Source organism: Coturnix japonica, unplaced genomic scaffold, assembly GCF_054131305.1.
Source record: "Coturnix japonica strain WE unplaced genomic scaffold, WE-NBRP24 Scf060, whole genome shotgun sequence".
Classification (NCBI taxonomy): domain Eukaryota; kingdom Metazoa; phylum Chordata; class Aves; order Galliformes; family Phasianidae; genus Coturnix; species Coturnix japonica.
In genome coordinates this window covers 919,273-945,658 of record NW_028188963.1, presented here as the reverse complement: position 1 = coordinate 945,658, position 26,386 = coordinate 919,273, and the positions used below count along the sequence as shown (strand labels likewise).

At 57.5% G+C, this 26,386-nt stretch overlaps 1 protein-coding gene across 1 annotated transcript in view; it reads left to right on the top strand.

The window, feature by feature from the left end:
- Positions 1-26,386, top strand: part of LOC146751948 (multiple epidermal growth factor-like domains protein 8) — a 155,123-nt gene that overhangs the window by 112,486 nt on the left and 16,251 nt on the right. The window contains exons 26-32 of the mRNA XM_085533458.1: positions 2,395-2,512; positions 3,475-3,517; positions 3,797-3,830; positions 8,975-9,096; positions 14,570-14,831; positions 17,748-17,832; positions 18,662-18,725. Coding sequence (XP_085389584.1) covers positions 2,395-2,512; positions 3,475-3,517; positions 3,797-3,830; positions 8,975-9,096; positions 14,570-14,831; positions 17,748-17,832; positions 18,662-18,725 — 728 coding nt within the window. The remainder of the gene's footprint in view (positions 1-2,394; positions 2,513-3,474; positions 3,518-3,796; positions 3,831-8,974; positions 9,097-14,569; positions 14,832-17,747; positions 17,833-18,661; positions 18,726-26,386) is intronic.

The window sequence follows — 26,386 nt, the reverse complement described above, 5'->3', positions numbered from 1 at the left end:
TATGGGGTGGGGGTCCCTATGGGGTCCATATGGGGTCCCTATGGGGTGGGGGTTTATATGGGGTCCCTATGGGGTCCCTATGGGGTGGGGGTCCCTATGGGTCCCTATGGGGTCCCGACGGGTCCTTATGGGGTCCATATGGGGTCCCTATGGGGTCCCTATGGGGCAGGGGTCACTATGGGGTCCTTATGGGGCAGGGGTCCCTATGGGGTCCTTATGGGGTTGGGGTCCCTATGGGTCTCTATGGGTTCCCTATGGGGTCCCTATGGGGTTGGGGTCCCTATGGGTCTCTATGGGTCTCTATGGGTTCCCTATGGGGCAGGGGTTACTATGGTCCCTATGGGGTCCCTATGGGGTTGGGGTTACTATGGGTCCATATGGGGTCCATATGGGGTCCCTATGGGCCCCTATGGGGTGGGGGTTCCTATGGGTCCCTCTGGGGTCCCTATGGGGTTCCTATGGGGCAGGGGTCCCTATGGGGCAGGGGTTACTATGGGTCCCTATGGGGTCCTTATGGGGTTGGGGTCCCTATGGGTCTCTATGGGTCCCTATGGGGTCCCTATGGGGCAGGGGTTACTATGGGTCTCTATGGGGTCCCTATGGGGTTACTATGGGGTTACTATGGGGCAGGGGTCCCTATGGGGTTGGGGTCCCTATGGGGTTCCTATGGGGCAGGGGTTACTATGGGTCCCTATGGGGTCTCTATGGGGTCCCTATGGGGTTGGGGTTACTATGGGGTCCTTATGGGGTCCATATGGCGTTCCTATGGGGTCCCTATGGGGTCCATATGGGGTCCCTATGGGGTTCCTATTGGGTTCCTATGGGGCAGGGGTTACTATGGGTCTCTATGGGGTCCTTATGGGGTCCCTATGGGGTGGGGGTCTCTATGGGGTCCCTATAGGGTCCCTATGGGGTCCCTATGGGGCAGGGGTTCCTATGGGGTCCCTATGGGGTTCCTTTGGGTTTGAGGTTACTATGGGTCCCTATGGGGTCCCTATGGGGTGGGGGTCTCTATGGGTCCCTATGGGGTCTCTATCGGGTCCCTATGGGGTGGGGGTCTCTATGGGGTCCTTCTGGGGTCCCTATGGGGTTGGGGTCCCTATGGGTCCCTATGGGGTCACTATGGGGTCCCTATGGGTCCCTATGGGGGGGGGGTTACTATGGGTCCCTATGGGGTCCCTATGAGGGGGGGGTTACTATGGGTCCCTATGGGGTCTCTATGGGGTGGGGGTCTGTGTGGGGTTGGGCTCACTGTGGGGTGGGGGTCGCTATAGGGCGGTGGTTCCCTATAGGGCGTGTGTTTCTATGGGGTGGGGTCCCTTTTATATGGGGTTCCCTATGGCTCAATGGTTCTTATGGGGTGGGGGGGGGGGGCGTGGCTTCGAATTGGGGGGCGTGGCTTATGCTAATCAAGGGGGCGTGGTCTCCCAATGGGGGGTCATGTGTTATAAGGGGCGTGGCCTATGAGGGGGCGTGGCTTATTTGGGGGCGTGGCCTGTTGACTCCTCCCACTTCCTTTCCACCAATGGCGACAGGGGGCGTGGCCTATGAGGGGGCGTGGCCTATCGACTCCCCCCCTTCCTTTCCCACCAATGGCGGAAGGGGGGCGTGGTCTCTATGGGGGCGTGGCCTACATGGGGGCGTGGCCTATCGACTCCGCCCCCTACCTTTCCACCAATGGCGGGTGGGGGGCGTGGCCAATGTGGGGGCGTGGCTTATTTCGAGGGGCGTGGCCTGTTGACTCCTCCCCCTTAATTTTCCACCAATGGCGGTGGGGGGGTGTGGCCTACTGGGGGCGTGGCCTATATTAGGACGTGGCCAATGGGGAAGGGCCTATAAGGGGGTGGGGTTTATATGGGGGCGTGGCTTATTTGAGGGGCGTGGCCTGTTGGGGGCGTGGCCTATTGACCCCACCAATGGCGGCTGGGGGCGTGGCCTTATATGGGGGCGTGGCCTGTTGGGGGCGTGGCCTATCGACCCCACCAATGGCAGCAGGGGGCGTGGCCTATATGGGGGCGTGGCCTGTTGGGGGCGTGGCCTATTGACCCCGCCAATGGCGGCTGGGGGTGTGGCCTATATGTGGGCGTGGCCTGTTGGGGGCGTGGCCTATTGACCCCACCAATGGCAGCAGGGGGCGTGGCCTATATGGGGGTGTGGCCTATTGACTCCACAAATGGCGGCTGGGGGCGTGGCCTTATATGGGGGCGTGGCCTGTTGGGGGCGTGGCCTATTGACCCCACCAATGGCGGCTGGGGGTGTGGCCTATATGTGGGCGTGGCCTGTTGGGGGCGTGGCCTATTGATCCCACCAATGGCAACAGGGGGCGTGGCCTATATGGGGGCGTGGCTTATAAGGGGGCGTGGCCTACTCTGCTGACCCCGCCCCCTTTCCCAGCCCCCCGGTTCCCCCCGATGTTGGCTGCAGCGTCGCTGGGCGGCGCCATCTTTGTTTGCGGCGGGACGGAGGGGGCGGGGCTGTGGAAGCTCCGACCAATGAGAGACCAGAGAGACAGGTGAGATGCTAATGAGATGCTAATGAGGGGGGAGATGTGGGGCTGGGGGGTATGAATCTCTATGGGTCTCTATGGGTCCCTATGGGTCTCTATGGGTCTCTATGGGTCCCTATGGATCTCTATGGGTCTCTATGGGTCCCTATAGATCCCTATGGGTCTCTATGGGTCTCTATGGGTCCCTATGGGATGCAAATGAGATGCAAATGAGTGGGGAGATGTGGGGCTGGGGGGTATGAATCTCTATGGGTCTCTATGGGTCTCTATGGGTCTCTAAGGGTCTCTATGGGGTCTCTATGGGTCCCTATGGGTCTCTATGGATCCCAATGGGTCTCTATGGGGTCTCTATGGGTCTCTATGGGTCTCTATGGGCCTCTATGGGCCTCTATGGGTCTCTATGGGTCCCTATGGGATGCAAATGAGGGAGGGAGATGTGGGACCGGGAATGATGTAGGGCAGCATGGCGGCCATGGGTGTGAATGAGATGCAAATGAGATGCAAATGAGACGGAATGTAATGCAAAGAAGGTGGGAACGATGTGGAAGTGAGATGTAAATGAGATGCAAATGAGATGCAAGCGATATAGGAATTAGCTGTAAATGAGATGGGGGTGATACGCAAATGAGATGTAAATGAGATGCAAATGAGATGTGAGTGATATAGGAATGAGCTGTAAGTGAGATGGGGGAGAGATATGCAAATGAGATGTAAATGAGATGCAAATGAGATGCGAGTGATATAGGAATGAGCTGTAAGTGAGATGGGGGTGATATGCAAATGAGATGTAAATGAGATGCAAATGAGATGCGAGTGATATAGGAATGAGCTGTAAGTGAGATGGGGGTGATATGCAAATGAGATGTAAATGAGATGCGAGTGATATAGGAATGAGCTGTAAGTGAGATGGGGGCTATATGCAAATGAGATGTAAATTAGATGCAAATGAGGTGCAAATGACCCCACAGGAACTGCAGCACTGAGCTGACCCCAATTACAGCCCAAAATGAGGTGAGAATTTGGGGGATTTGGGGGCATTTTTGGGGCATTTTGGGGTAAATTTGGGGCATTTTGGGGCATTTTGGGGGAAATTTGGGGTTTTTTGGGTGGGATTTGATGGATTTTGGGGTGATTTTGAGGGATTTTGGGGCATTTTGGGGCATTTTGGTGGATTTTGGGGTTATTTTGGGTCATTTTCTGTGTTTTTGGGGTCTCTATGGGTCGGGGATTTGGGGTTGTGGGTTCAGTTCCATCATTGACCAATTTGGGGTTTTTTGACCCCAATTCCAGGGACCCACAACTGCTCCGAAGCTCCATGAGGATGGTGAGAGATCTATAGGGCTCTATAGGGCTCTATGGGGCGCTATGGGGCTCTATGGGGCTCTATGGGGCTCTATGGGGCTCTATGGGGTTCTATGGGGCTCTATGGGGCTCTGTGGGGTTCTATGGGGCTCTATGGGGCACTATGGGGTTCTATGGGGCTCTATGGGGCTCTGTGGGGCTCTGTGGGGCGCTATGGGGCTCTATGGGGCGCTATGGGGTTCTATGGGGCTCTATGGGGCCCTGTGGGTCTCTATGGGGTTCTATGGGGCTCTATGGGGCGCTATGGGGCGCTATGGGGTTCTATGGGGCCCTGTGGGTCTCTGTGGGGCTCTATGGGGCGCTATGGGGTTCTATGGGGCTCTATGGGGCTCTGTGGGGCTCTGTGGGGCTCTATGAGGCGCTATGGGGCGCTATGGGGTTCTATGGGGCTCTATGGGCCTCTATGGGGCTCTGTGGGGCTCTATGGGGCTCTATGGGGCTCTGTGGCGCTCTGTGGGGCGCTATGGGGCGCTGTGGGGTTCTATGGGGCTCTATGGGCCTCTATGGGGCTCTATGGGGCGCTATGGGGTTCTATGAGGCTCTATGGGGCCCTGTGGGTCTCTATGGGGCTCTATAGGGCACTATGAGGTTCTATGGGGCTCTATGGGGTTCTATGGGGCGCTAAGGGGCGCTATGGGGCTCTATGGGGCGCTATGGGGCTCTATGGGGCTCTGTGGGGTTCTATGGGGCTCTATGGGGTTCTGTGCGGCTCTATGGGGCACTATGGGGCGCTATGGGGCTCTATGGGCCTCTGTGGGGCTCTGTGGGGCTCTATGGGGTGCTATGGGGTTCTATGGGGCGCTATGGGGTTCTATGGGGCGCTATGGGGTTCTATGGGGCACTATGGGGTTCTATGGGGCTCTGTGGGGTGCTATGGGGTTCTATGGGGCGCTATGGGGTTCTATGGGGCGCTATGGGGCTCTATGGGGCGCTATGGGGCTCTATGGGGTTCTATGGGGCTCTATGGGGCGCTATGGGGTTCTATGGGGCTCTATGGGGCGCTATGGGGCGCTATGGGGCTCTATGGGGCTCTGTGGGCGTCTATGGGCCTCTATGGGGTTCTATGGGGCTCTGTGGGGCTCTGTGGGGCTCTATGGGGTTCTATGGGGCTCTATGGGGCACTATGGGGTTCTATGGGGCCCGGTGGTTCTCTATGGGGCTCTATGGGGTGCTATGGGGCTCTATGGGTCCCTATGTGTCCCTATGGGTCTCTATGGGTCCCTATGGGGCTCTATGGGTCTCTATGGGTCTCTATGGGTCTCTATGGATCTCTATGGGTCTCTATGGGTCTCTATGGGTCTCTATGGGTCCCTATGGGTCTCTATGGGTCTCTATGGGTCTCTATGGGTCCCTATGGGTCCCTATGGGTCCCTATGGGTCTCTATGGGTCCCTATGTGTCCCTATGGGTCTCTATGGGTCTCTATGGGGCTCTATGGGTCCCTATGTGTCCCTATGTGTCCCTATGGGTCTCTATGTGTCCCTATGTGTCCCTATGGGGCCCGGTGGTTCTCTATGGGGCGCTATGGTGCTCTATGGGGCTCTATGGGGTTCTATGGGGCCCTGTGAGCTTCTATGGGGTTTTATGTGGTGCTGTGGGGCTCTATGGGGCGCTATGGGGCTCTATGGGGCTCTATGGGGCGCTGTGGGGTTCTATGGGGCTCTATGGGGTTCTATGGGGCTCTATGGGGCGCTATGGGGCTCTATGGGGCGCTATGGGGTTCTATGGGGCTCTATGGGGCTCTATGGGCCTCTATGGGGCTCTATGGGGTTCTATGGGGCTCTATGGGGCGCTATGGGGCTCTATTGGGCTCTATGGGGCGCTATGGGGTTTTATGGGGCTCTAAGATGCTCTATGGGGCGCTATGGGGTTCTATGGGGCTCTATGGGCCTCTATGGGGTGCTATGGGGTTCTATGGGGCTCTATGGGGCTCTATGGGGCGCTATGGGGTTCTGTGGGGCTCTATGGGGCGCTATGGGGCTCTATGGGGTGCTATGGGGTTCTATGGGGTTCTATGGGGCTCTGTGGGGCGCTATGGGGTTCTATGGGGCTCTATGGGGTTCTATGGGGTTCTATGGGGCTCTATGGGGCGCTATGGGGCTCTATGGGGCTCTATGGGGCGCTATGGGGTTCTATGGGGCGCTATGGGGCTCTATGGGCCTCTATGGGGCTCTGTGGGGCTCTATGGGGCTCTATGGGGCCCTGTGGGGCTTTATGGGGCTCTATGGGGCGCTATGGGGTTCTGTGGGGCACTATGGGGTTCTATGGGGCCCGGTGGTTCTCTATGGGGCTCTATGGGGCGCTATGGGGTTCTATGGGGCTCTGTGGGGCCCTGTGGGTCTCTGTGGGGCTCTATGGGGCACTATGGGGTTCTATGGGGCTCTATGGGGCGCTATGGGGCTCTATGGGGCTCTATGGGGCGCTATGGGGTTCTATGGGGCTCTATGGGGCGCTATGGGGCTCTATGGGCCTCTATGGGGCTCTGTGGGGCTCTATGGGGCTCTATGGGGCCCTGTGGGGCTTTATGGGGCTCTAAGATGCTCTATGGGGCACTATGGGGTTCTATGGGGCTCTATGGGGCTCTATGGGGTGCTATGGGGTTCTATGGGGCTCTATGGGGCACTATGGTGTTCTATAGGGCTCCATGGTGCTTAATGGGGCGCTATGGGGCTCTATGGGACTCTATGAGACTTTATGGGGCTCTATGGGGCTCTATGGGGCGCTATGGGGTTCTATGGGGCTCTATGGGGCGCTATGGGGTTCTATGGGGATCTATGGGGTTCTATGGGGCTCTATGGGGCGCTATGGGGCGCTATGGGGCTCTGTGGGGCTCTATGGGGCGCTATGGGGCTCTATGGGGCTCTATGGGGCGCTATGGGGCGCTACGGGGTTCTATGGGCCTCTATGGGGCTCTATGGGCCTCTATGGGGCTCTATGGGGTGCTATGGGGTTCTATGGGGCTCTATGGGCCTCTATGGGGCTCTGTGGGGCTCTATGGGGCGCTATGGGGTTCTGTGGAGCTCTATGGGCCTTTATGGGGCTCTATGGGGCTCTGTGGGGCGCTATGGGGCTCTATGGGGCTCTATGGGGCCCTGTGGGGCTTTATGGGGCTCTAAGATGCTCTATGGGGCGCTATGGGGCTCTATGGGGCCTGTGGGCCTCTATGGGGCTCTGTGGGGCTCTATGGGGCACTATGGGGTTCTATGGGGCTCTGTGGGCCTCTATGGGGCTCTATGGGGCTCTATGGGGCCCTGTGGGGCTTTATGGGGCTCTAAGATGCTCTATGGGGTGCTATGGGGCTATATGGGGTTCTATGGGTCCCAGTGGTTCTCTATGGGGCTCTATAAGGCGCTATGGGGTTCTGTGGGGCCCTGTGAGCCTCTGTGGGGCTCTATGGGGCGCTATGGGGCACTATGGGGTGCTATGGGGCTCTGTTGGGCTCTATGGGGTGCTATGGGGTTCTATGGGGCTCTATGGGCCTCTATGGGGCGCTGTGGGGTACTATGGGGCTCTATGGGGTGCTATGGGGCTCTATGGGGCTCTATGGGGCGCTATGGGGTTCTATGGGGCTCTATGGGGCGCTATGGGGCTCTATGGGACTCTGTGGGGCTCTATGGGGTGCTATGGGGCTCTATGGGACGCTATGGGGCGCTATGGGGCTCTATGGGGCGCTATGGGGCTCTATGGGACTCTATGGGGTGCTATGGGGTGCTATGGGGCTCAATGGGGCGCTGTGGGGTTCTGTGGGCCTCTATGGGGTTTTATGTGGTGCTATGGGGCTCTATGGGTCCCACCCCACTTATGGGTCCCACCCCACTTATGGGTCTCACCCCACTTATGGGTCTCAGCCCACTTATGGGTCCCACCCCACTTATGGGTCCCACCCCACTTATGGGTCTCGCCCCACTTATGGGTCTCAGCCCCACATATATGGGTCCCACCCCCCACTTAATGGGTCTCAGCCCCACATATATGGGTCCCACCCCCCACTTATGTGTCTCAGCCCCACACTTGTGGGTCCTGCCCCACTTATGGGTCCCACCCCCCACTTATGGGTCTCAGCCCCCACTTATGGGTCCCACCCCCCACTTATGGGTCTCAGCCCCACATATATGGGTCCCACCCCACTTATGGGTCTCACCCCACTTATGGGTCTCAGCCCCACACTTGTGGGTCCTGCCCCACTTATGGGTCCCACCCCCCACTTATGGGTCTCAGCCCCACATATATGGGTCCCACCCCCCACTTATGGGTCTCAGCCTCACACTTATGGGTCCTGCCCCACTTATGGGTCCCACCCCCCACTTATGGGTCTCAGCCCCACACTTATGGGACCTGCCCCACTTATGGGTCTCAGCCCCACACTTATGGGTCCCACCCCCCACTTATGGGTCTCAGCCCCACACTTGTGGGTCCTGCCCCACTTATGGGTCCCACCCCACACTTATGGGTCTCAGCCCCATACTTATGGGTCCTACCCCCCACTTATGTGTCTCAGCCCCACACTTATGGGTCCCACCCCCCAATTATGTGTCTCAGCCCCACACTTGTGGGTCCTGCCCCACACTTATGGGTCCCACCCCCCACTTATGTGTTTCAGCCCCACACTTATGGGTCCTGCCCCACTTATGGGTCTCAGCCCCACACTTATGGGTCCCATCCCCCACTTATGTGTCTCAGCCCCACACTTATGGGTCCCACCCCCCACTTATGGGTCTCAGCCCCACACTTATGGGTCTCAGCCCCACATATATGCGTCCCACCCCCCTCTTATCGGTCCCACCCCCTACTTAATGGGTCTCAGCCCCACATATATGGGTCCCATCCCCCACTTATGTGTCTCAGCCCCACACTTATGGGTCCCACCCCCCACTTATGGGTCTCACCCCACTTATGGGTCTCAGCCCCCCACTTGTGGGTCCTGCCCCACACTTGTGGGTCCCACCCCACTTGTGGGTCTCAGCCCCACACTTATGGGTCCCACCCCCCACTTATGGGTCTCAGCCCCACACTTGTGGGTCCCACCCCACTTATGGGTCCCACCCCCCACTTATGGGTCTCAGCCCCACACTTGTGGGTCCTGCCCCACTTATGTGTCTCCCCGCAGAGCTGCCGGCCCCACACCCCACCGCTGGCCCCACACGGTGCCACCAGCATCGCTCCTGTGTCACCTGCGTCGGCTCCTATGGGGCAGAGGGGGCCTGTGTCTGGAGCCATGGCCTGCAGCAGGTGGGGGGCGGTTATGGGGCGGATATGGGGCGGTTATGGGGTGGATATGGGGTGGATATGGGGTGGATATGGGGCAGTTATGGGGTGGATATGGGGCAGTAATGGGGCGGATATGGGGCGGATATGGGGTCTGTGGGGCAGTTATGGGGTTATGGGGCAGTTATGGGGTGGATATGGGGCGGTTATGGGTTGGATATGGGGTCTATGGGGCAGTTATGGGGTCTGTGGGGTGGTTATGGGGTGGATATGGGGTCTGTGGGGCAGTTATGGGGCGGTTATGGGGTGGATATGGGGTCTGTGGGGCAGTTATGGGGCGGTTATGGGGTGGATATGGGGTCTATGGGGCAGTTATGGGGTCTGTGGGGTGGTTATGGGGCGGATATGGGGCGGTTATGGGGTGGATATGGGGTCTGTGGGGCAGTTATGGGATCTGTGGGGTGGTTATGGGGCGGTTATGGGGTCTGTGGGGTGGTTATGGGGCAGTTATGGGGTCTGTGGGGTGGTTATGGGGCAGATATGGGGTGGTTATGGGGAGGATATGGGGTCTATGGGGCAGTTATGGGGTCTGTGGGGTGGTTATGGGGTGGATATGGGGCGGTTATGGGGCAGTTATGGGGTCTGTGGGGCAGTTATGGGGTTATGGGGCGGATATGGGGCGGATATGGGGCGGTTATGGGGTGGATATGGGGTCTGTGGGGCAGTTATGGGGTTATGGGGCGGTTATGGGGTGGATATGGGGCGGATATGGGGCGGTTATGGGGCAGTTATGGGGTTATGGGGCGGTTATGGGGCGGTTATGGGGCGGTTATGGGGTGGTTATGGGGCGGTTATGGGGTGGATATGGGGTCTATGGGGTGGTTATGGGGCAGTTATGGGGTGGATATGGGGTCTGTGGGGCAGTTATGGGGTTATGGGGTGGATATGGGGCGGTTATGGGGTGGATATGGGGCGGTTATGGGGCGGATATGGGGCAGTTATGGGGTGGATATGGGGTCTGTGGGGCAGTTATGGGGTCTGTGGGGTGGTTATGGGGCGGATATTGGATGGTTATGGGGCGGATATGGGGTCTGTGGGGCAGTTATGGGGTTATGGGGTGGATATGGGGTGGTTATGGGGCGGTTATGGGGTGGATATGGGGTCTGTGGGGCAGATATGGGGTCTGTAGGGTGGTTATGGGGCAGCTATGGGGTCTGTGGGGCGGTTATGGGGCGGTTATGGGGTGGATATGGGGCAGTTATGGGGTGGATATGGGGCGGATATGGGGTGGATATGGGGTCTGTGGGGCAGTTATGGGGTCTGTGGGGTGGTTATGGGGCAGATATGGGGCGGTTATGGGGTGGATATGGGGTCTGTGGGGCAGTTATGGGGTTATGGGGTGGATATGGGGTGGATATGGGGCAGTTATGGGGTGGATATGGGGCGGATATGGGGCAGTTATGGGGTGGATATGGGGTCTGTGGGGCAGTTATGGGGTTATGGGGTGGATATGGGGTGGATATGGGGCAGTTATGGGGTGGATATGGGGTCTGTGGGGCAGTTATGGGGTTATGGGGTGGATATGGGGCGGATATGGGGCAGTTATGGGGTGGATATGGGGTCTGTGGGGCAGTTATGGGGCGGTTATGGGGTGGATATGGGGCGGTTATGGGGCGGATATGGGGCGGTTATGGGGTGGATATGGGGTCTATGGGGCAGTTATGGGGTTATGGGGTGGATATGGGGCGGTTATGGGGTGGATATGGGGACTGTAGGGTGGTTATGCGGCAATTATGGCGTTTGTGGGGTGGTTATGGGGCAGTTATGGGGTCTGTGGGGTGGTTATGGGGCAGATATGGGGCGGTTATGGGGTGGATATGGGGTCTGTGGGGCAGTTATGGGGTCTGTGGGGCAGTTATGGGGTTATGGGGCGGATATGGGGCGGTTATGGGTTGGATATGGGGTCTATGGGGCAGTTATGGGGTCTGTGGGGTGGTTATGGGGCGGCTATGGGGTGGTTATAGGGCAGTTATGGGTTTTGTGGGGTGGTTATGGGGTGGTTATGGGGTCTGTGGGGCAACTATGGGCCAGTTATGGGGTCTGTGGGGCGGCTATGGGGTGGTTATGGGGTGGATATGGGGCGGATATGGGGTGGATATGGGGTCTGTGGGGCAGTTATGGGGTTATGGGGTGGATATGGGGCGGTTATGGGGTGGATATGGGGTCTGTGGGGCAGTTATGGGGTTATGGGGTGGATATGGGGTCTGTGGGGCAGTTATGGGGCTATGGGGTGGATATGGGGCGGTTATGGGGTGGATATGGGGTGTATGGGGCAGTTATGGGGTCTGTGGGGTGGTTATGGGGCAGTTATGGGGTCTGTGGGGTGGTTATGGGGTGGTTATGGGGTCTGTGGGGCAACTATGGGCCAGTTATGGGGTCTGTGGGGTGGCTATGGGGCAGCTATGGGGCAGGTATGGGGTCTGTGGGGTGGTTATGGGGAGGCTGTGGGGTGGTTATAGGGCAGATATGGGGCGGTTATGGGGTCTGTGGGGCAGTTATGGGGTCTGTGGGGTGGTTATGGGGCGGTTATGGGGTCTGTGGGGCGGTTATGGGGCGGTTATGGGGTGGATATGGGGCAGTTATGGGGTGGATATGGGGCGGATATGGGGTGGATATGGGGTCTGTGGGGCAGTTATGGGGTCTGTGGGGTGGTTATGGGGCGGATATGGGGCGGTTATGGGGTGGATATGGGGACTGTAGGGTGGTTATGGGGCAATTATGGGGTTTGTGGGGTGGTTATGGGGCAGATATGGGGCGGTTATGGGGTGGATATGGGGTCTGTGGGGCAGTTATGGGGTTATGGGGCGGTTATGGGGTGGATATGGGGCAGCTATGGGGTGGTTATGGGGCAGTTATGGGGTGGATATGGGGTCTGTGGGGCAGTTATGGGGTTATGGGGTGGATATGGGGCAGTTATGGGGTGGATATGGGGTCTGTGGGGTGGTTATGGGGCAGTTATGGGGTTATGGGGTGGTTATGGGGTGGATATGGGGCAGTTATGGGGTGGATATGGGGCGGTTATGGGGTGGATATGGGGTCTGTGGGGCAGTTATGGGGTTATGGGGTGGATATGGGGTGGTTATGGGGTGGATATGGGGTGGATATGGGGCAGTTATAGGGTGGATATGGGGTCTGTGGGGCAGTTATGGGGCGGTTATGGGGTGGATATGGGGTCTATGGGGCAGTTATGGGGTCTGTGGGGTGGATATGGGGCGGTTATGGGGTGGATATGGGGCGGATATGGGGCGGTTATGGGGCGGTTATGGGGTGGATATGGGGTCTGTGGGGCAGTTATGGGGTTATGGGGCGGATATGGGGCGGTTATGGGGTGCATATGGGGCGGTTATGGGGTGGATATGGGGCAGTTATGGGGTGGATATGGGACGGATATGGGGTGGATATGGGGCAGTTATGGGGTGGATATGGGACGGATATGGGGTGGATATGGGGTCTGTGGGGCAGTTATGGGGCGGTTATGGGGTGGATATGGGGTCTGTGGGGTGGTTATGGGGCAGTTATGGGGTCTGTGGGGTGGTTATGGGGCGGATATGGGGCGGTTATGGGGTGCATATGGGGTCTATGGGGCAGTTATGGGGTTATGGGGTGGATATGGGGCGGTTATGGGGTGGATATGGGGCGGTTATGGGGTGGATATGGGGACTGTAGGGTGGTTATGGGGCAATTATGGGGTTTGTGGGGTGGTTATGGGGCAGATATGGGGTCTGTGGGGTGGTTATGGGGCAGTTATGGGGTCTGTGGGGTGGTTATGGGGAGGCTATGGGGTCTGTGGGGTGGCTATGGGGCAGCTATGGGGCAGGTATGGGGTCTGTGGGGTGGTTATGGGGAGGCTATGGGTTGGTTATGGGGCAGTTATGGGGTTTGTGGGGTGGTTATGGGGTGGTTATAGGGTGGTTATAGGGTTGTTATGGGGTCTGTAGGGTGGTTATGGGGCAGTTATGGGGTCTGTAGGGTGGTTATGGGGAGGCTATGGGGTCTGTGGGGTGGCTATGGGGCAGCTATGGGGCAGGTATGGGGTCTGTGGGGTGGTTATGGGGCGGTCATAGGGTTGTTATGGGGTTTGTGGGGTGGTTATGGGGTTTGTAGGGTGGTTATGGGGCAGTTATGGGGTCTGTGGGGTGGTTATGGGGCAGTTATGGGGTCTGTAGGATGGTTATGGGGAGCCTATGGGGTTTGTGGGTGGTTATGGGGTCTGTGGGGCGGCTATGGGGCAGCTATGGGGTCTGTGGGGTGGTTATGGGGAGGCTATGGGGTTTGTGGGGTGGTTATGGGGTGGTTATAGGGTGGTTATAGGGTTGTTATGGGGTTTGTGGGGTGGTTATGGGGCAGCTATGGGGTAGTTATGGGGTCTGTGGTGTGGTTATGGGGTGGTTATGGGGTGGTTATGGAGTTTGTGGGGCGGCTATGGGGCGGTTATGGGGTAGTTATGGGGTCTGTGGTGTGGTTATGGGGCAGTTATGGGGTCTGTGGGGCGGCTATGGGGCAGTTATGGGATGGCTATGGGGCAGCTATGGGGTGGTTATTGGGTGGTTATGGGGTCTGTAGGGTGGTTATGTGGCATTTATGGGGTCTGTGGGGTGGTTATGGGGCAGTTATGGGGTGGCTATGGGGCAGCTATGGGGCAGTTATGGGGTCAGTTCTAACTTAGCTCCTCCCTGACCCCGCCCCCTTCTCTCTGGCCCCGCCCCCTTTTCCTTAAACCCCACCCCTTTTCCCCTGGCCCCACCCCCTTTCTATTCCCCCATTGGCCCCTTCCCTTGGCCCCGCCCCCTTTCCTTTAACCCCGCCCCCCTCCATTGGCCCCGCCCCCTTCCTAATGCCCCATTGGATCCTTCCCTTGGCCCCGCCCCCTCCTTTTTCCCCCATTGGCCACGCCCCCTTTCCCTTTGGCCCCGCCCCATTCTTTTGGCCACACCTCCTTCCCCTTGGCCCCGCCCCCTTTCTAACCCCCCCATTGGCCCCTTCCCTGGCCCCGCCCCCTTTTCCCTTTGGCCCCGCCCCTCCTCTCTGGCCCCCTTTCCCCTTTGCCCCTCCCTTTGACCACGCCCCCTTTCTCTTTAACCCCGCCCCCTTTGGCCACGCCCCTTTCTGTTTCCCCATTGGTCCTGCCCCTTCCTTTGGCCCCGCCCCCTTTCCTTTAACCCCGCCCCCTTTTCCCTTGGCCCCGCCCCCTTTCTATTCCCCATTGGCCCCGCCCCCTTTTCCCATTGGCCCCGCCCCTTTCTTTTTAACCCCTCCCCCCTTCCCTTGGCCCCGCCCCCTTTCTGGTCCCCCATTGGCCCCGCCCCCTTTCCTTTAACCCCGCCCCCCTTCGTTGGCCCCGCCCCCTTCCTAATCCCCCATTGGATCCTCCCCTTCCCTTGGCCCCGCCCCCTTTCCCCTTGGCCCCGCCCCCTTTTCCCTTGGCCCCGCCCCCCAGTGCCTCAGCCCCGCCTTCCTCCCCTGGCGCTGCACCGGGGCTGGGGGCTGCGGTCGGCTGCTCCGATTGGCCGAGCCGAATGACGGACGGGACCATGAGCCAATAGGAAACCGAGCGGCGGAGCTTTGCGCCAATGGCTGCCAGGGGGCGGAGCTTTGCGCTGCCTGTCTGCGGATGCCGGGCTGCGGTTGGTGCGCTGCCAAAGGGGGGCGGGGCTTCGGTGGGCGCTGCCTGGAGGGGGGACCGGCTGGACCAATGGAAGGTGAGGGGCGGGGCCAAGGGGGGCGGGGCTTAAGTGGGGTTGGTTGTGAAGGGGGTGGGCGGGGCTTATGGAGGGGGCGGGGCTTAAGGGGGGCGGGGCTTAAGGGGTTGGTTGTGAATGGGGTGGGCGGGGCTTATGGGAGGGGGCGGGGCTTAAGGGAGGGAGCTTAAGGGATTGGTTGTGAATGGGGTGGGCAGGGCTTAAGGGGGCGGGGCTTAAGGGATTGGTTGTGAATGGGGTGGGCGGGGCTTAATGGAAGGGGCGGGGCTTAAGGGAGGGAGCTTAAGTGATTGGTTGTGAATGGGGTGGGAGGGGCTTAATAGAGGGGGCGGGGCTTAATGGGGCGGGGCTTAAGTGATTGGTTGTGAGTGGAGTGGGCGGGGCTTATGGAGGGGGCGGGGTTTATGGTGGTGGGTGGGGCTTATGAAGGGGGCTTAAGGGATTGGTTGTGCGTGGAGGGGGCGGGGCTTAAGGGAGGGAGGGCTTAAGGGATTGGTTGTGAGTGGGGTGGGCAGGGCTTAAGGGGGTGGGGCTTATGGGGGCGTTGGGAAGTGGGCGGTGCTTGATGGAGGGGGCGGGGCTTAATGGGGCGGGGCTTAAGTGATTGGCTGTGATTGTGGTGGGCGGGGCTTAAGGGGCGGGGCGGGGCTTAAGGGGGTGGGCGGGGCTTAACGGAGAGGGCTTAAGGGATTGGTTGTGAATGGGGGGCGGGGCTTAATGAAGGGGGCGGGGCTTAAGGGAGGGAGGGCTTAAGTGATTGGTTGTGAATGGGGTGGGCGGGGCTTAAGGGGGCGGGGCTTATGGGGGCGTTGTTGGGAGGTGGGCGTGGCTTGATGGAGGGGGCGGGGCTTAATGGGGCGGGGCTTAAGTGATTGGCTGTGAAGGGGGTGGGCGGGGCTTAAGTGGGTGGGGGCGGGGCTTGGGGATGGGGCTTAAGGGGGGAGCTCAAGGGATTGGTTGTGAATGGGGGCGGGGCTTATGGAGGGGGAGGGACTTAATGGAGGGGGCGGGGCTTGTAAAGCTTCTAACTGCCCCATAATTGCTCTCTAAGTGCCCCATAGCTGCCCCATAAGTGTCCCACAGACCCCATAGCTGCCCCATAACCACCCATAGACCCTATTGCTGCCCCATAACCACCCCATAGACCCCATTGCTGCCCCATAGCTGCCCCATAACCACCCCATAGACCCCATTGCTGCCCCATAACTGCCCCATCAGCCCCATAACATCCCTGTAGCTGCCCCATAACCACCCATAGACCCTATTGCTGCCCCATAGCTGCCCCATAACCACCCATAGACCCTATTGCTGCCCCATAGCTGCCCCATAACCACCCCATAGACCCCATTGCTGCCCCATAACTGCCCCATCGGCCCCATAACATCCCTGTAGCTGCCCCATAACCACCCCATAGACCCCATAACTGCCCCATAGGCCCCATAGCTGCCCCATAACCACCCCATAGACCCCATAACATCCCTATAGCTGCCCCATAACCACCCCATAGACCCCATAGCTGCCCCATAGGCCCCATAGCTGCCCCATAGCTGCCCCATAGACCCCATAACATCCCTGTAGCTGCCCCATAACTGCCCTATAGACCCCATAACATCCCCATAGTTGCCCCATAAGTGTCCCACAGACCCCATAGCTGCCCCATAGCCACCCCATAGACCCCATAACATCCCCATAGCTGCCCCATAACCACCCCATAGACCCCATAGCTGCCCCATAGGCCCCATAGCTGCCCCATAGCCACCCCATAGACCCCATAACACCCCCATAGCTGCCCCATAACCACCCCATAGACCCCATAACACCCCCATAGCTGCCCCATAACCACCCATAGACCCCATAACATCCCCATAGCTGCCCCATAGCTGCCCCATAACCATCTCATAGACCCCATAGACCCCATAGCTGCCCCATAGGCCCCATAGCTGCCCCATAGGTGCCCCATAGACCCTATAACATCCCCATAGCTGCCCCATAGGCCCCATAACATCCTCATTGCTGCCCCATAACTGCCCTATAGACCCCAAAACATCCCCATAGGTGCCCCATAAGCGTCCCACAGACCCCATAGCTGCCCCATAACCACCCATAAACCCCATAACATCCCTGTAGCTGCCCCATAACTGCCCCATAGACCCCATAGCAGCCCCATAACCACCCATAGACCCCATAACATCCCCAGAGCTGCCCCATAACTGTCCCACAGACCCCATAGCTGCCCCATAACCGCCCCATAGACCCCATAATCGCCCCATAGACCCCATAACATCCCCATAGCTGCCCCATAACCACCCCATAGACCACACAGCTGCCCCATAAGCCCCATAGCTGCCCCATAACTGCCCCATAACCGCCCTATAACCACCTCATAGACCCCATAGCTGCCCCATAACTGCCCCATAGGCCCCATAGACCCCATAATATCCTCATAGCTGCCCTATAACCGTCCCATAGACCCCATAGCTGCCCCATAACCACCCCATAGACCCCATAACATCCCCATAGCTGCCCCATAACCGCCCCATAGACCCCATAACATCCCCATAGCTGCCCCATAGACCCCATAACATCCCCATAACTGCCCCATAACCGCCCCATAGACCCCATTGCTGCCCCATAACCGCCCCATAGGCCCCATAGACCCCATAATCGCCCCATAGACCCCATAACATCCCCCTAGCTGCCCCATAACCGCCCCATAGACCACACAGCTGCCCCATAAGCGCCCCCCACCCATGGGGGCAAAGGAAATGGGGATGAAGGGGGGAGGAATTGGGGTCTATGGGGGATCTATGGGGCAGGGTGTGGGGTAATGAAGGTTCTATGGGGCAGGGTGTGGGGTAATGAAGGTTCTATGGGGCAGCTGCCCCATAGATGATCATCCCCCCTTCCCCCCCATAGGGCTGAGCTGTGCCAGGGGACAAGAGTGGAACTTCCTGCGCTGCCCCATAGAGGAGGGAGAGGGGAAGTGTGGGGCAGGGTCACGGTAAGGGGCTCTATGGGGCTCTGTGGGGTCTCTGTGGGGTCTCTATGGGTCTTTATGGGATCTCTCTATGGGGTCTCTCTATGGGTCTCTGTAAGTCTCTATGGGGTCTCTATGGGTCCCTATAGGTCCCTATGGGTCCCTGTGGGTCTCTGTGGGGTTCTTATGGGTCCCTATGGGGCTCTATGGGGTTACTATGGGTCTCTATGGATCTCTGTGGGGCATCTGTGGGTCTCTATGGGGTCTCTGTGGGGCTCTATGGGGCATCTGTGGGTCTCTATGGGGTCTCTGTGGGTCTCCATGGGGTCTCTGTGGGTCCCTATGGGTCTCTATGGGTCCCTATGTGTCCCTATGGGTCCCTATGGGTCTCTATGGGTCTCTATGGGTCTCTATGGGTCTCTATGGGTCCCTATGGGTCTCTATGGGTCTCTATGGGTCGCTATGGGTCCCTATGGGTCTCTATGGGTCCCTATGGGGTCCCTATGTGTCCCTATGGGTCTCTGTGGGTCTCTATGGGTCGCTATGGGTCTCTATGGGTCCCTATGTGTCCCTATGGGTCTCTGTGGGTCTCTATGGGTCGCTATGGGTCCCTATGGGGTCCCTATGGGTCCCTATGGGTCTCTGTGGGTCTCTATGGGTCGCTATGGGTCTCTATGGGTCCCTATGTGTCCCTATGGGTCTCTGTGGGTCTCTATGGGTCTCTATGGGTCCCTATGGGGTCCCTATGGGTCCCTATGGGTCTCTGTGGGTCTCTATGGGTCGCTATGGGTCTCTATGGGTCCCTATGGGTCTCTATGGGTCTCTATGGGTCTCTATGGGTCTGTTCCCTCAGCTCTCCCTGCCCTGGTCACTGTGACAGTCGCGGGCGCTGCAGACGCTGCACTGACAACACACAGGTGGATATAGGGTGGATATGGGGCAGATATGGGGCTATATGGGGCAGATATGGGGTGGATATGGGGTGGATATGGGGCAGATATGGGGTGGATATGGGGTGGATATGGGGCAGATATGGGGTGGATATGGGGTGGATATAGGGTGGATATGGGGCAGATATGGGGCTATATGGGGCAGATATGGGGTGGATATGGGGTGGATATGGGGCAGATATGGGGCAGATATGGGGTGGATATGGGGTGGATATGGGGCAGATATGGGGTGGATATGGGGCTATATGGGGCAGATATGGGGTGGATATGGGGTGGATATAGGGTGGATATGGGGCAAATATGGGGTGGATATGGGGTGGATATGGGGCAGATATGGGGTGGATATAGGGCAGATATGGGGCAGATATGGGGTGGATATGGGGTGGATATGGGGCAGATATGGGGCAGATATAGGGCAGATATGGGGCAGATATAGGGCAGATATGGGGCAAATATGGGGTGGATATGGGGTGGATATGGGGCGGATATGGGGTGGATATGGGGTGGATATGGGGTAGATATGGGGTGGATATGGGGCAGATATGGGGCGGATATGGGGTGGATATGGGGTGGATATGGGGTGGATATGGGGTGGATATGGGGTGGATATGGGGTGGATATGGGGTAGATATGGGGTGGATATGGGGCAGATATGGGGCGGATATGGGGTGGATATGGGGTGGATATGGGGTAGATATGGGGTGGATATGGGGTGGATATGGGGTGGATATGGGGTGGATATGGGGTGGATATGGGGTGGATATGGGGCGGATATGGGGTGGATATGGGGTAGATATGGGGCGGATATAGGGTGGATATGGGGTGGATATGGGGTGGATATGGGGCGGATATAGGGCAGATATGGGGTAGATATGGGGTGGATATGGGGTGGATATGGGGCGGATATAGGGCAGATATGGGGCAGATATGGGGTGGATATGGGGTGGATATGGGGTGGATATGGGGCGGATATAGGGTGGATATGGGGTGGATATGGGGTAGATATGGGGTGGATATGGGGCGGATATAGGGTGGATATGGGGTGGATATGGGGCAGATATGGGGCAGATATGGGGTAGATATGGGGTGGATATGGGGTGGATATGGGGTGGATATGGGGTGGATATGGGGTGGATATGGGGTGGATATGGGGTGGATATGGGGCGGATATAGGGCAGATATGGGGCAGATATGGGGTGGATATGGGGTGGATATGGGGTAGATATGGGGTGGATATGGGGCAGATATGGGGTGGATATGGGGTGGATATGGGGTGGATATGGGGTGGATATGGGGCAGATATGGGGTGGATATGGGGTGGATATGGGGCAGATATGGGGTGGATATGGGGTGGATATGGGGTGGATATGGGGTGGATATGGGGTGGATATGGGGTGGATATGGGGCAGATATGGGGTGGATATGGGGTGGATATGGGGTGGATATGGGGCAGATATGGGGTGGATATGGGGTGGATATGGGGCAGATATGGGGTGGATATGGGGTGGATATGGGGTGGATATGGGGTGGATATGGGGTGGATATGGGGTGGATATGGGGTGGATATGGGGCAGATATGGGGTGGATATGGGGTGGATATGGGGTGGATATGGGGTGGATATGGGGCAGATATGGGGTGGATATGGGGTGGATATGGGGTGGATATGGGGTGGATATGGGGTGGATATGGGGTGGATATGGGGCAGATATGGGGTGGCTATGGGGTGGATATGGGGTGGATATAGGGCAGATATGGGGTGGATATGGGGCGGATATGGGGTGGATATGGGGTGGATATGGGGCAGATATGGGGTGGATATGGGGTGGATATGGGGTGGATATGGGGTGGATATGGGGTGGATATGGGGTGGATATGGGGTGGATATGGGGTGGATATGGGGCGGATATGGGGCAGATATGGGGTAGATATAGGGCAGATATGGGGTGGATATGGGGTGGATATGGGGTGGATATGGGGTGGATATGGGGTGGATATGGGGTGGATATGGGGTGGATATGGGGTGGATATGGGGCGGATATGGGGCAGATATGGGGTAGATATAGGGCAGATATGGGGTGGATATGGGGTGGATATGGGGTGGATATGGGGTGGATATGGGGCGGATATGGGGTGGATATGGGGCGGATATGGGGTGGATATGGGGTGGATATGGGGTAGATATGGGGTGGATATGGGGTGGATATAGGGCAGATATGGGGTGGATATGGGGCGGATATGGGGTGGATATGGGGTGGATATGGGGTGGATATGGGGTGGATATGGGGTGGATATGGGGCGGATATGGGGTGGATATGGGGCGGATATGGGGTGGATATGGGGTGGATATGGGGTGGATATAGGGCAGATATGGGGTGGATATGGGGTGGATATGGGGCGGATATGGGGTGGATATGGGGTGGATATGGGGTGGATATAGGGCAGATATGGGGTGGATATGGGGTGGATATGGGGCGGATATGGGGTGGATATGGGGTGGATATGGGGCAGATATGGGGCGGATATGGGGTGGATATGGGGAGGATATGGGGCAGATATAGGGCAGATATGGGGCGGATATGGGGTGGATATGGGGTGGATATGGGGTGGATATGGGGGCTATGGGGTGGATATGGGGCAGATATAGGGCAGATATGGGGTGGATATAGGGTGGATATGGGGTGGATATGGGGTAGATATGGGGCGGATATGGGGTGGATATGGGGTGGATATAGGGCGGATATGGGGTGGATATGGGGTGGATATGGGGCGGATATGGGGTGGATATGGGGTGGATATGGGGTGGATATGGGGTGGATATGGGGTAGATATGGGGTGGATATGGGGTGGATATGGGGCTATATGGGGCAGATATGGGGCGGATATGGGGCAGATATGGGGCAGATATGGGGCAGATATGGGGCGGATATGGGGTGGATATGGGGTGGATATGGGGTAGATATGGGGTAGATATGGGGCGGATATGGGGTGGATATGGGGTAGATATGGGGTGGATATGGGGGGGATATGGGGTGGATATGGGGTAGATATGGGGTGGATATGGGGGGGATATGGGGTGGATATGGGGTAGATATGGGGTGGATATGGGGCAGATATGGGGCGGATATAGGGCAGATATGGGGCAGATATGGGGTGGATATGGGGCGGATATGGGGTGGATATGGGGCGGATATGGGGTGGATATGGGGTAGATATAGGGCAGATATGGGGCGGATATGGGGTAGATATAGGGCAGATATGGGGTGGATATGGGGTAGATATAGGTCAGATATGGGGTGGATATGGGGTGGATATGGGGCAGATATGGGGCAGATATGGGGTGGATATGGGGCAGATATGGGGCTATATGGGGCAGATATGGGGTGGATATGGGGTGGATATGGGGCAGATATGGGGCAGATATAGGGCAGATATGGGGCGGATATGGGGTGGATATGGGGTGGATATGGGGTGGATATGGGGCAGATATGGGGCAGATATAGGGCAGATATGGGGCAGATATAGGGCAGATATGGGGCAAATATGGGGTGGATATGGGGTGGATATGGGGTGGATATGGGGTGGATATGGGGTAGATATGGGGTGGATATGGGGTGGATATGGGGTAGATATGGGGTAGATATGGGGCGGATATAGGGTGGATATGGGGTGGATATGGGGTAGATATGGGGTGGATATGGGGCGGATATAGGGTGGATATGGGGTGGATATGGGGCAGATATGGGGCAGATATGGGGTAGATATGGGGTGGATATGGGGTGGATATGGGGTGGATATGGGGCGGATATAGGGCAGATATGGGGCAGATATGGGGTGGATATGGGGTGGATATGGGGTGGATATGGGGCAGATATGGGGTGGATATGGGGCGGATATGGGGTGGATATGGGGTGGATATGGGGTGGATATGGGGCAGATATGGGGTAGATATAGGGCAGATATGGGGTGGATATGGGGTGGATATGGGGTGGATATGGGGTGGATATGGGGCGGATATGGGGTGGATATGGGGCGGATATGGGGTGGATATGGGGTGGATATGGGGTGGATATGGGGCGGATATGGGGCAGATATGGGGCGGATATGGGGCGGATATGGGGTGGATATGGGGTGGATATGGGGTGGATATGGGGCGGATATAGGGCAGATATGGGGCAGATATGGGGCAGATATGGGGCGGATATAGGGCAGATATGGGGTAGATATGGGGAGGATATGGGGCAGATATAGGGCAGATATGGGGCAGATATGGGGTGGATATGGGGTGGATATAGGGCGGATATGGGGTGGATATGGGGTGGATATGGGGCGGATATAGGGCAGATATGGGGCAGATATGGGGCAGATATGGGGCGGATATAGGGCAGATATGGGGTAGATATGGGGAGGATATGGGGCAGATATAGGGCAGATATGGGGCGGATATGGGGTGGATATGGGGTGGATATGGGGCAGATATAGGGCAGATATGGGGTGGATATGGGGCGGATATGGGGTGGATATGGGGTGGATATGGGGTAGATATGGGGTAGATATGGGGTGGATATGGGGTAGATATGGGGTAGATATGGGGTGGATATGGGGTAGATATGGGGTGGATATGGGGTAGATATGGGGTGGATATGGGGCGGATATAGGGTGGATATGGGGTGGATATGGGGCAGATATGGGGTGGATATGGGGTAGATATGGGGCGGTTATAGGGTGGATATGGGGTGGATATGGGGTAGATATGGGGTGGATATGGGGCGGATATAGGGTGGATATGGGGTGGATATGGGGCAGACATGGGGCAGATATGGGGTAGATATGGGGTGGATATGGGGTGGATATGGGGTGGATATGGGGCGGATATAGGGCGGATATGGGGCAGATATGGGGTGGATATGGGGTGGATATGGGGTGGATATGGGGTAGATATGGGGTGGATATGGGGCAGATATGGGGTGGATATGGGGCGGATATGGGGTGGATATGGGGTGGATATGGGGTAGATATGGGGTGGATATGGGGCGGATATAGGGTGGATATGGGGTGGATATGGGGTAGATATGGGGTGGATATGGGGCGGATATAGGGTGGATATGGGGTGGATATGGGGCAGATATGGGGCAGATATGGGGTAGATATGGGGTGGATATGGGGTGGATATGGGGTGGATATGGGGCGGATATAGGGCAGATATGGGGCGGATATGGGGTGGATATGGGGTGGATATGGGGTGGATATGGGGTGGATATGGGGCAGATATGGGGTAGATATAGGGCAGATATGGGGTGGATATGGGGTGGATATGGGGCGGATATGGGGTGGATATGGGGTGGATATGGGGTGGATATGGGGCAGATATGGGGTAGATATAGGGCAGATATGGGGTGGATATGGGGTGGATATGGGGTGGATATGGGGTGGATATGGGGTGGATATGGGGTGGATATGGGGTGGATATGGGGCGGATATGGGGTGGATATGGGGTAGATATGGGGTGGATATGGGGTAGATATGGGGTAGATATGGGGAGGATATGGGGCAGATATAGGGCAGATATGGGGTGGATATGGGGTGGATATGGGGTAGATATGGGGCGGATATGGGGTGGATATGGGGTGGATATGGGGTGGATATGGGGGCTATGGGGTGGATATGGGGCAGATATAGGGCAGATATGGGGTGGATATAGGGTGGATATGGGGTGGATATGGGGTAGATATGGGGCGGATATGGGGTGGATATGGGGTGGATATGGGGTGGATATGGGGCTATATGGGGCAGATATGGGGCGGATATGGGGCGGATATGGGGCAGATATGGGGCAGATATGGGGCAGATATGGGGCAGATATGGGGCGGATATGGGGTGGATATGGGGTGGATATGGGGTGGATATGGGGTGGATATGGGGTGGATATGGGGTGGATATGGGGTGGATATGGGGTGGATATGGGGTAGATATGGGGTGGATATGGGGTGGATATGGGGTGGATATGGGGTGGATATGGGGTGGATATGGGGTAGATATGGGGTGGATATGGGGCGGATATAGGGTGGATATGGGGTGGATATGGGGCAGATATGGGGCGGATATGGGGTAGATATGGGGTGGATATGGGGTGGATATGGGGTGGATATGGGGCGGATATAGGGCAGATATGGGGCAGATATGGGGTGGATATGGGGTGGATATGGGGTGGATATGGGGTAGATATGGGGTGGATATGGGGCAGATATGGGGTGGATATGGGACGGATATGGGGTGGATATGGGGTGGATATGGGGTGGATGTGGGGTGGATATGGGATGGATATGGGGTGGATATGGGGTGGATATGGGGTGGATATGGGGTGGATATGGGGTGGATATGGGGCAGATATGGGGTGGATATGGGGTGGATATGGGGTGGATATGGGGCGGATATGGGGTGGATATGGGGCAGATATGGGGCAGATATGGGGTGGATATGGGGTGGATATGGGGTAGATATGGGGTGGATATGGGGTGGATATAGGGCAGATATGGGGTGGATATGGGGCGGATATGGGGTGGATATGGGGTGGATATGGGGCAGATATGGGGTGGATATGGGGCGGATATGGGGTGGATATGGGGTGGATATGGGGCGGATATGGGGCAGATATGGGGCAGATATGGGGTAGATATGGGGCGGATATGGGGCGGATATGGGGTGGATATGGGGTGGATATGGGGTGGATATGGGGTGGATATGGGGTGGATATGGGGTGGATATAGGGCAGATATGGGGTGGATATGGGGCGGATATGGGGTGGATATGGGGTGGATATGGGGCGGATATGGGGTGGATATGGGGCGGATATGGGGTGGATATGGGGTGGATATGGGGTGGATATGGGGTGGATATGGGGTGGATATAGGGCAGATATGGGGCGGATATGGGGCGGATATGGGGTGGATATGGGGTGGATATGGGGCGGATATGGGGTGGATATGGGGCGGATATGGGGTGGATATGGGGTGGATATGGGGTGGATATGGGGTAGATATGGGGTAGATATGGGGTGGATATGGGGTAGATATGGGGTAGATATGGGGTGGATATGGGGCAGATATGGGGTGGATATGGGGTGGATATGGGGCGGATATGGGGCGGATATAGGGCAGATATGGGGCAGATATGGGGTGGATATGGGGTGGATATGGGGTGGATATGGGGTAGATATGGGGTGGATATGGGGCAGATATGGGGTGGATATGGGGCGGATATGGGGTGGATATGGGGTAGATATGGGGTAGATATGGGGCGGATATAGGGTGGATATGGGGTGGATATGGGGTAGATATGGGGTAGATATGGGGTGGATATGGGGTAGATATGGGGTGGATATGGGGTGGATATGGGGTAGATATGGGGTAGATATGGGGCGGATATAGGGTGGATATGGGGTGGATATGGGGTAGATATGGGGTGGATATGGGGTGGATATGGGGTGGATATGGGGTAGATATAGGGCAGATATGGGGCGGATATGGGGCGGATATGGGGCGGATATGGGGTGGATATGGGGTGGATATGGGGTGGATATGGGGCAGATATGGGGTGGATATGGGGTGGATATGGGGCGGATATGGGGTGG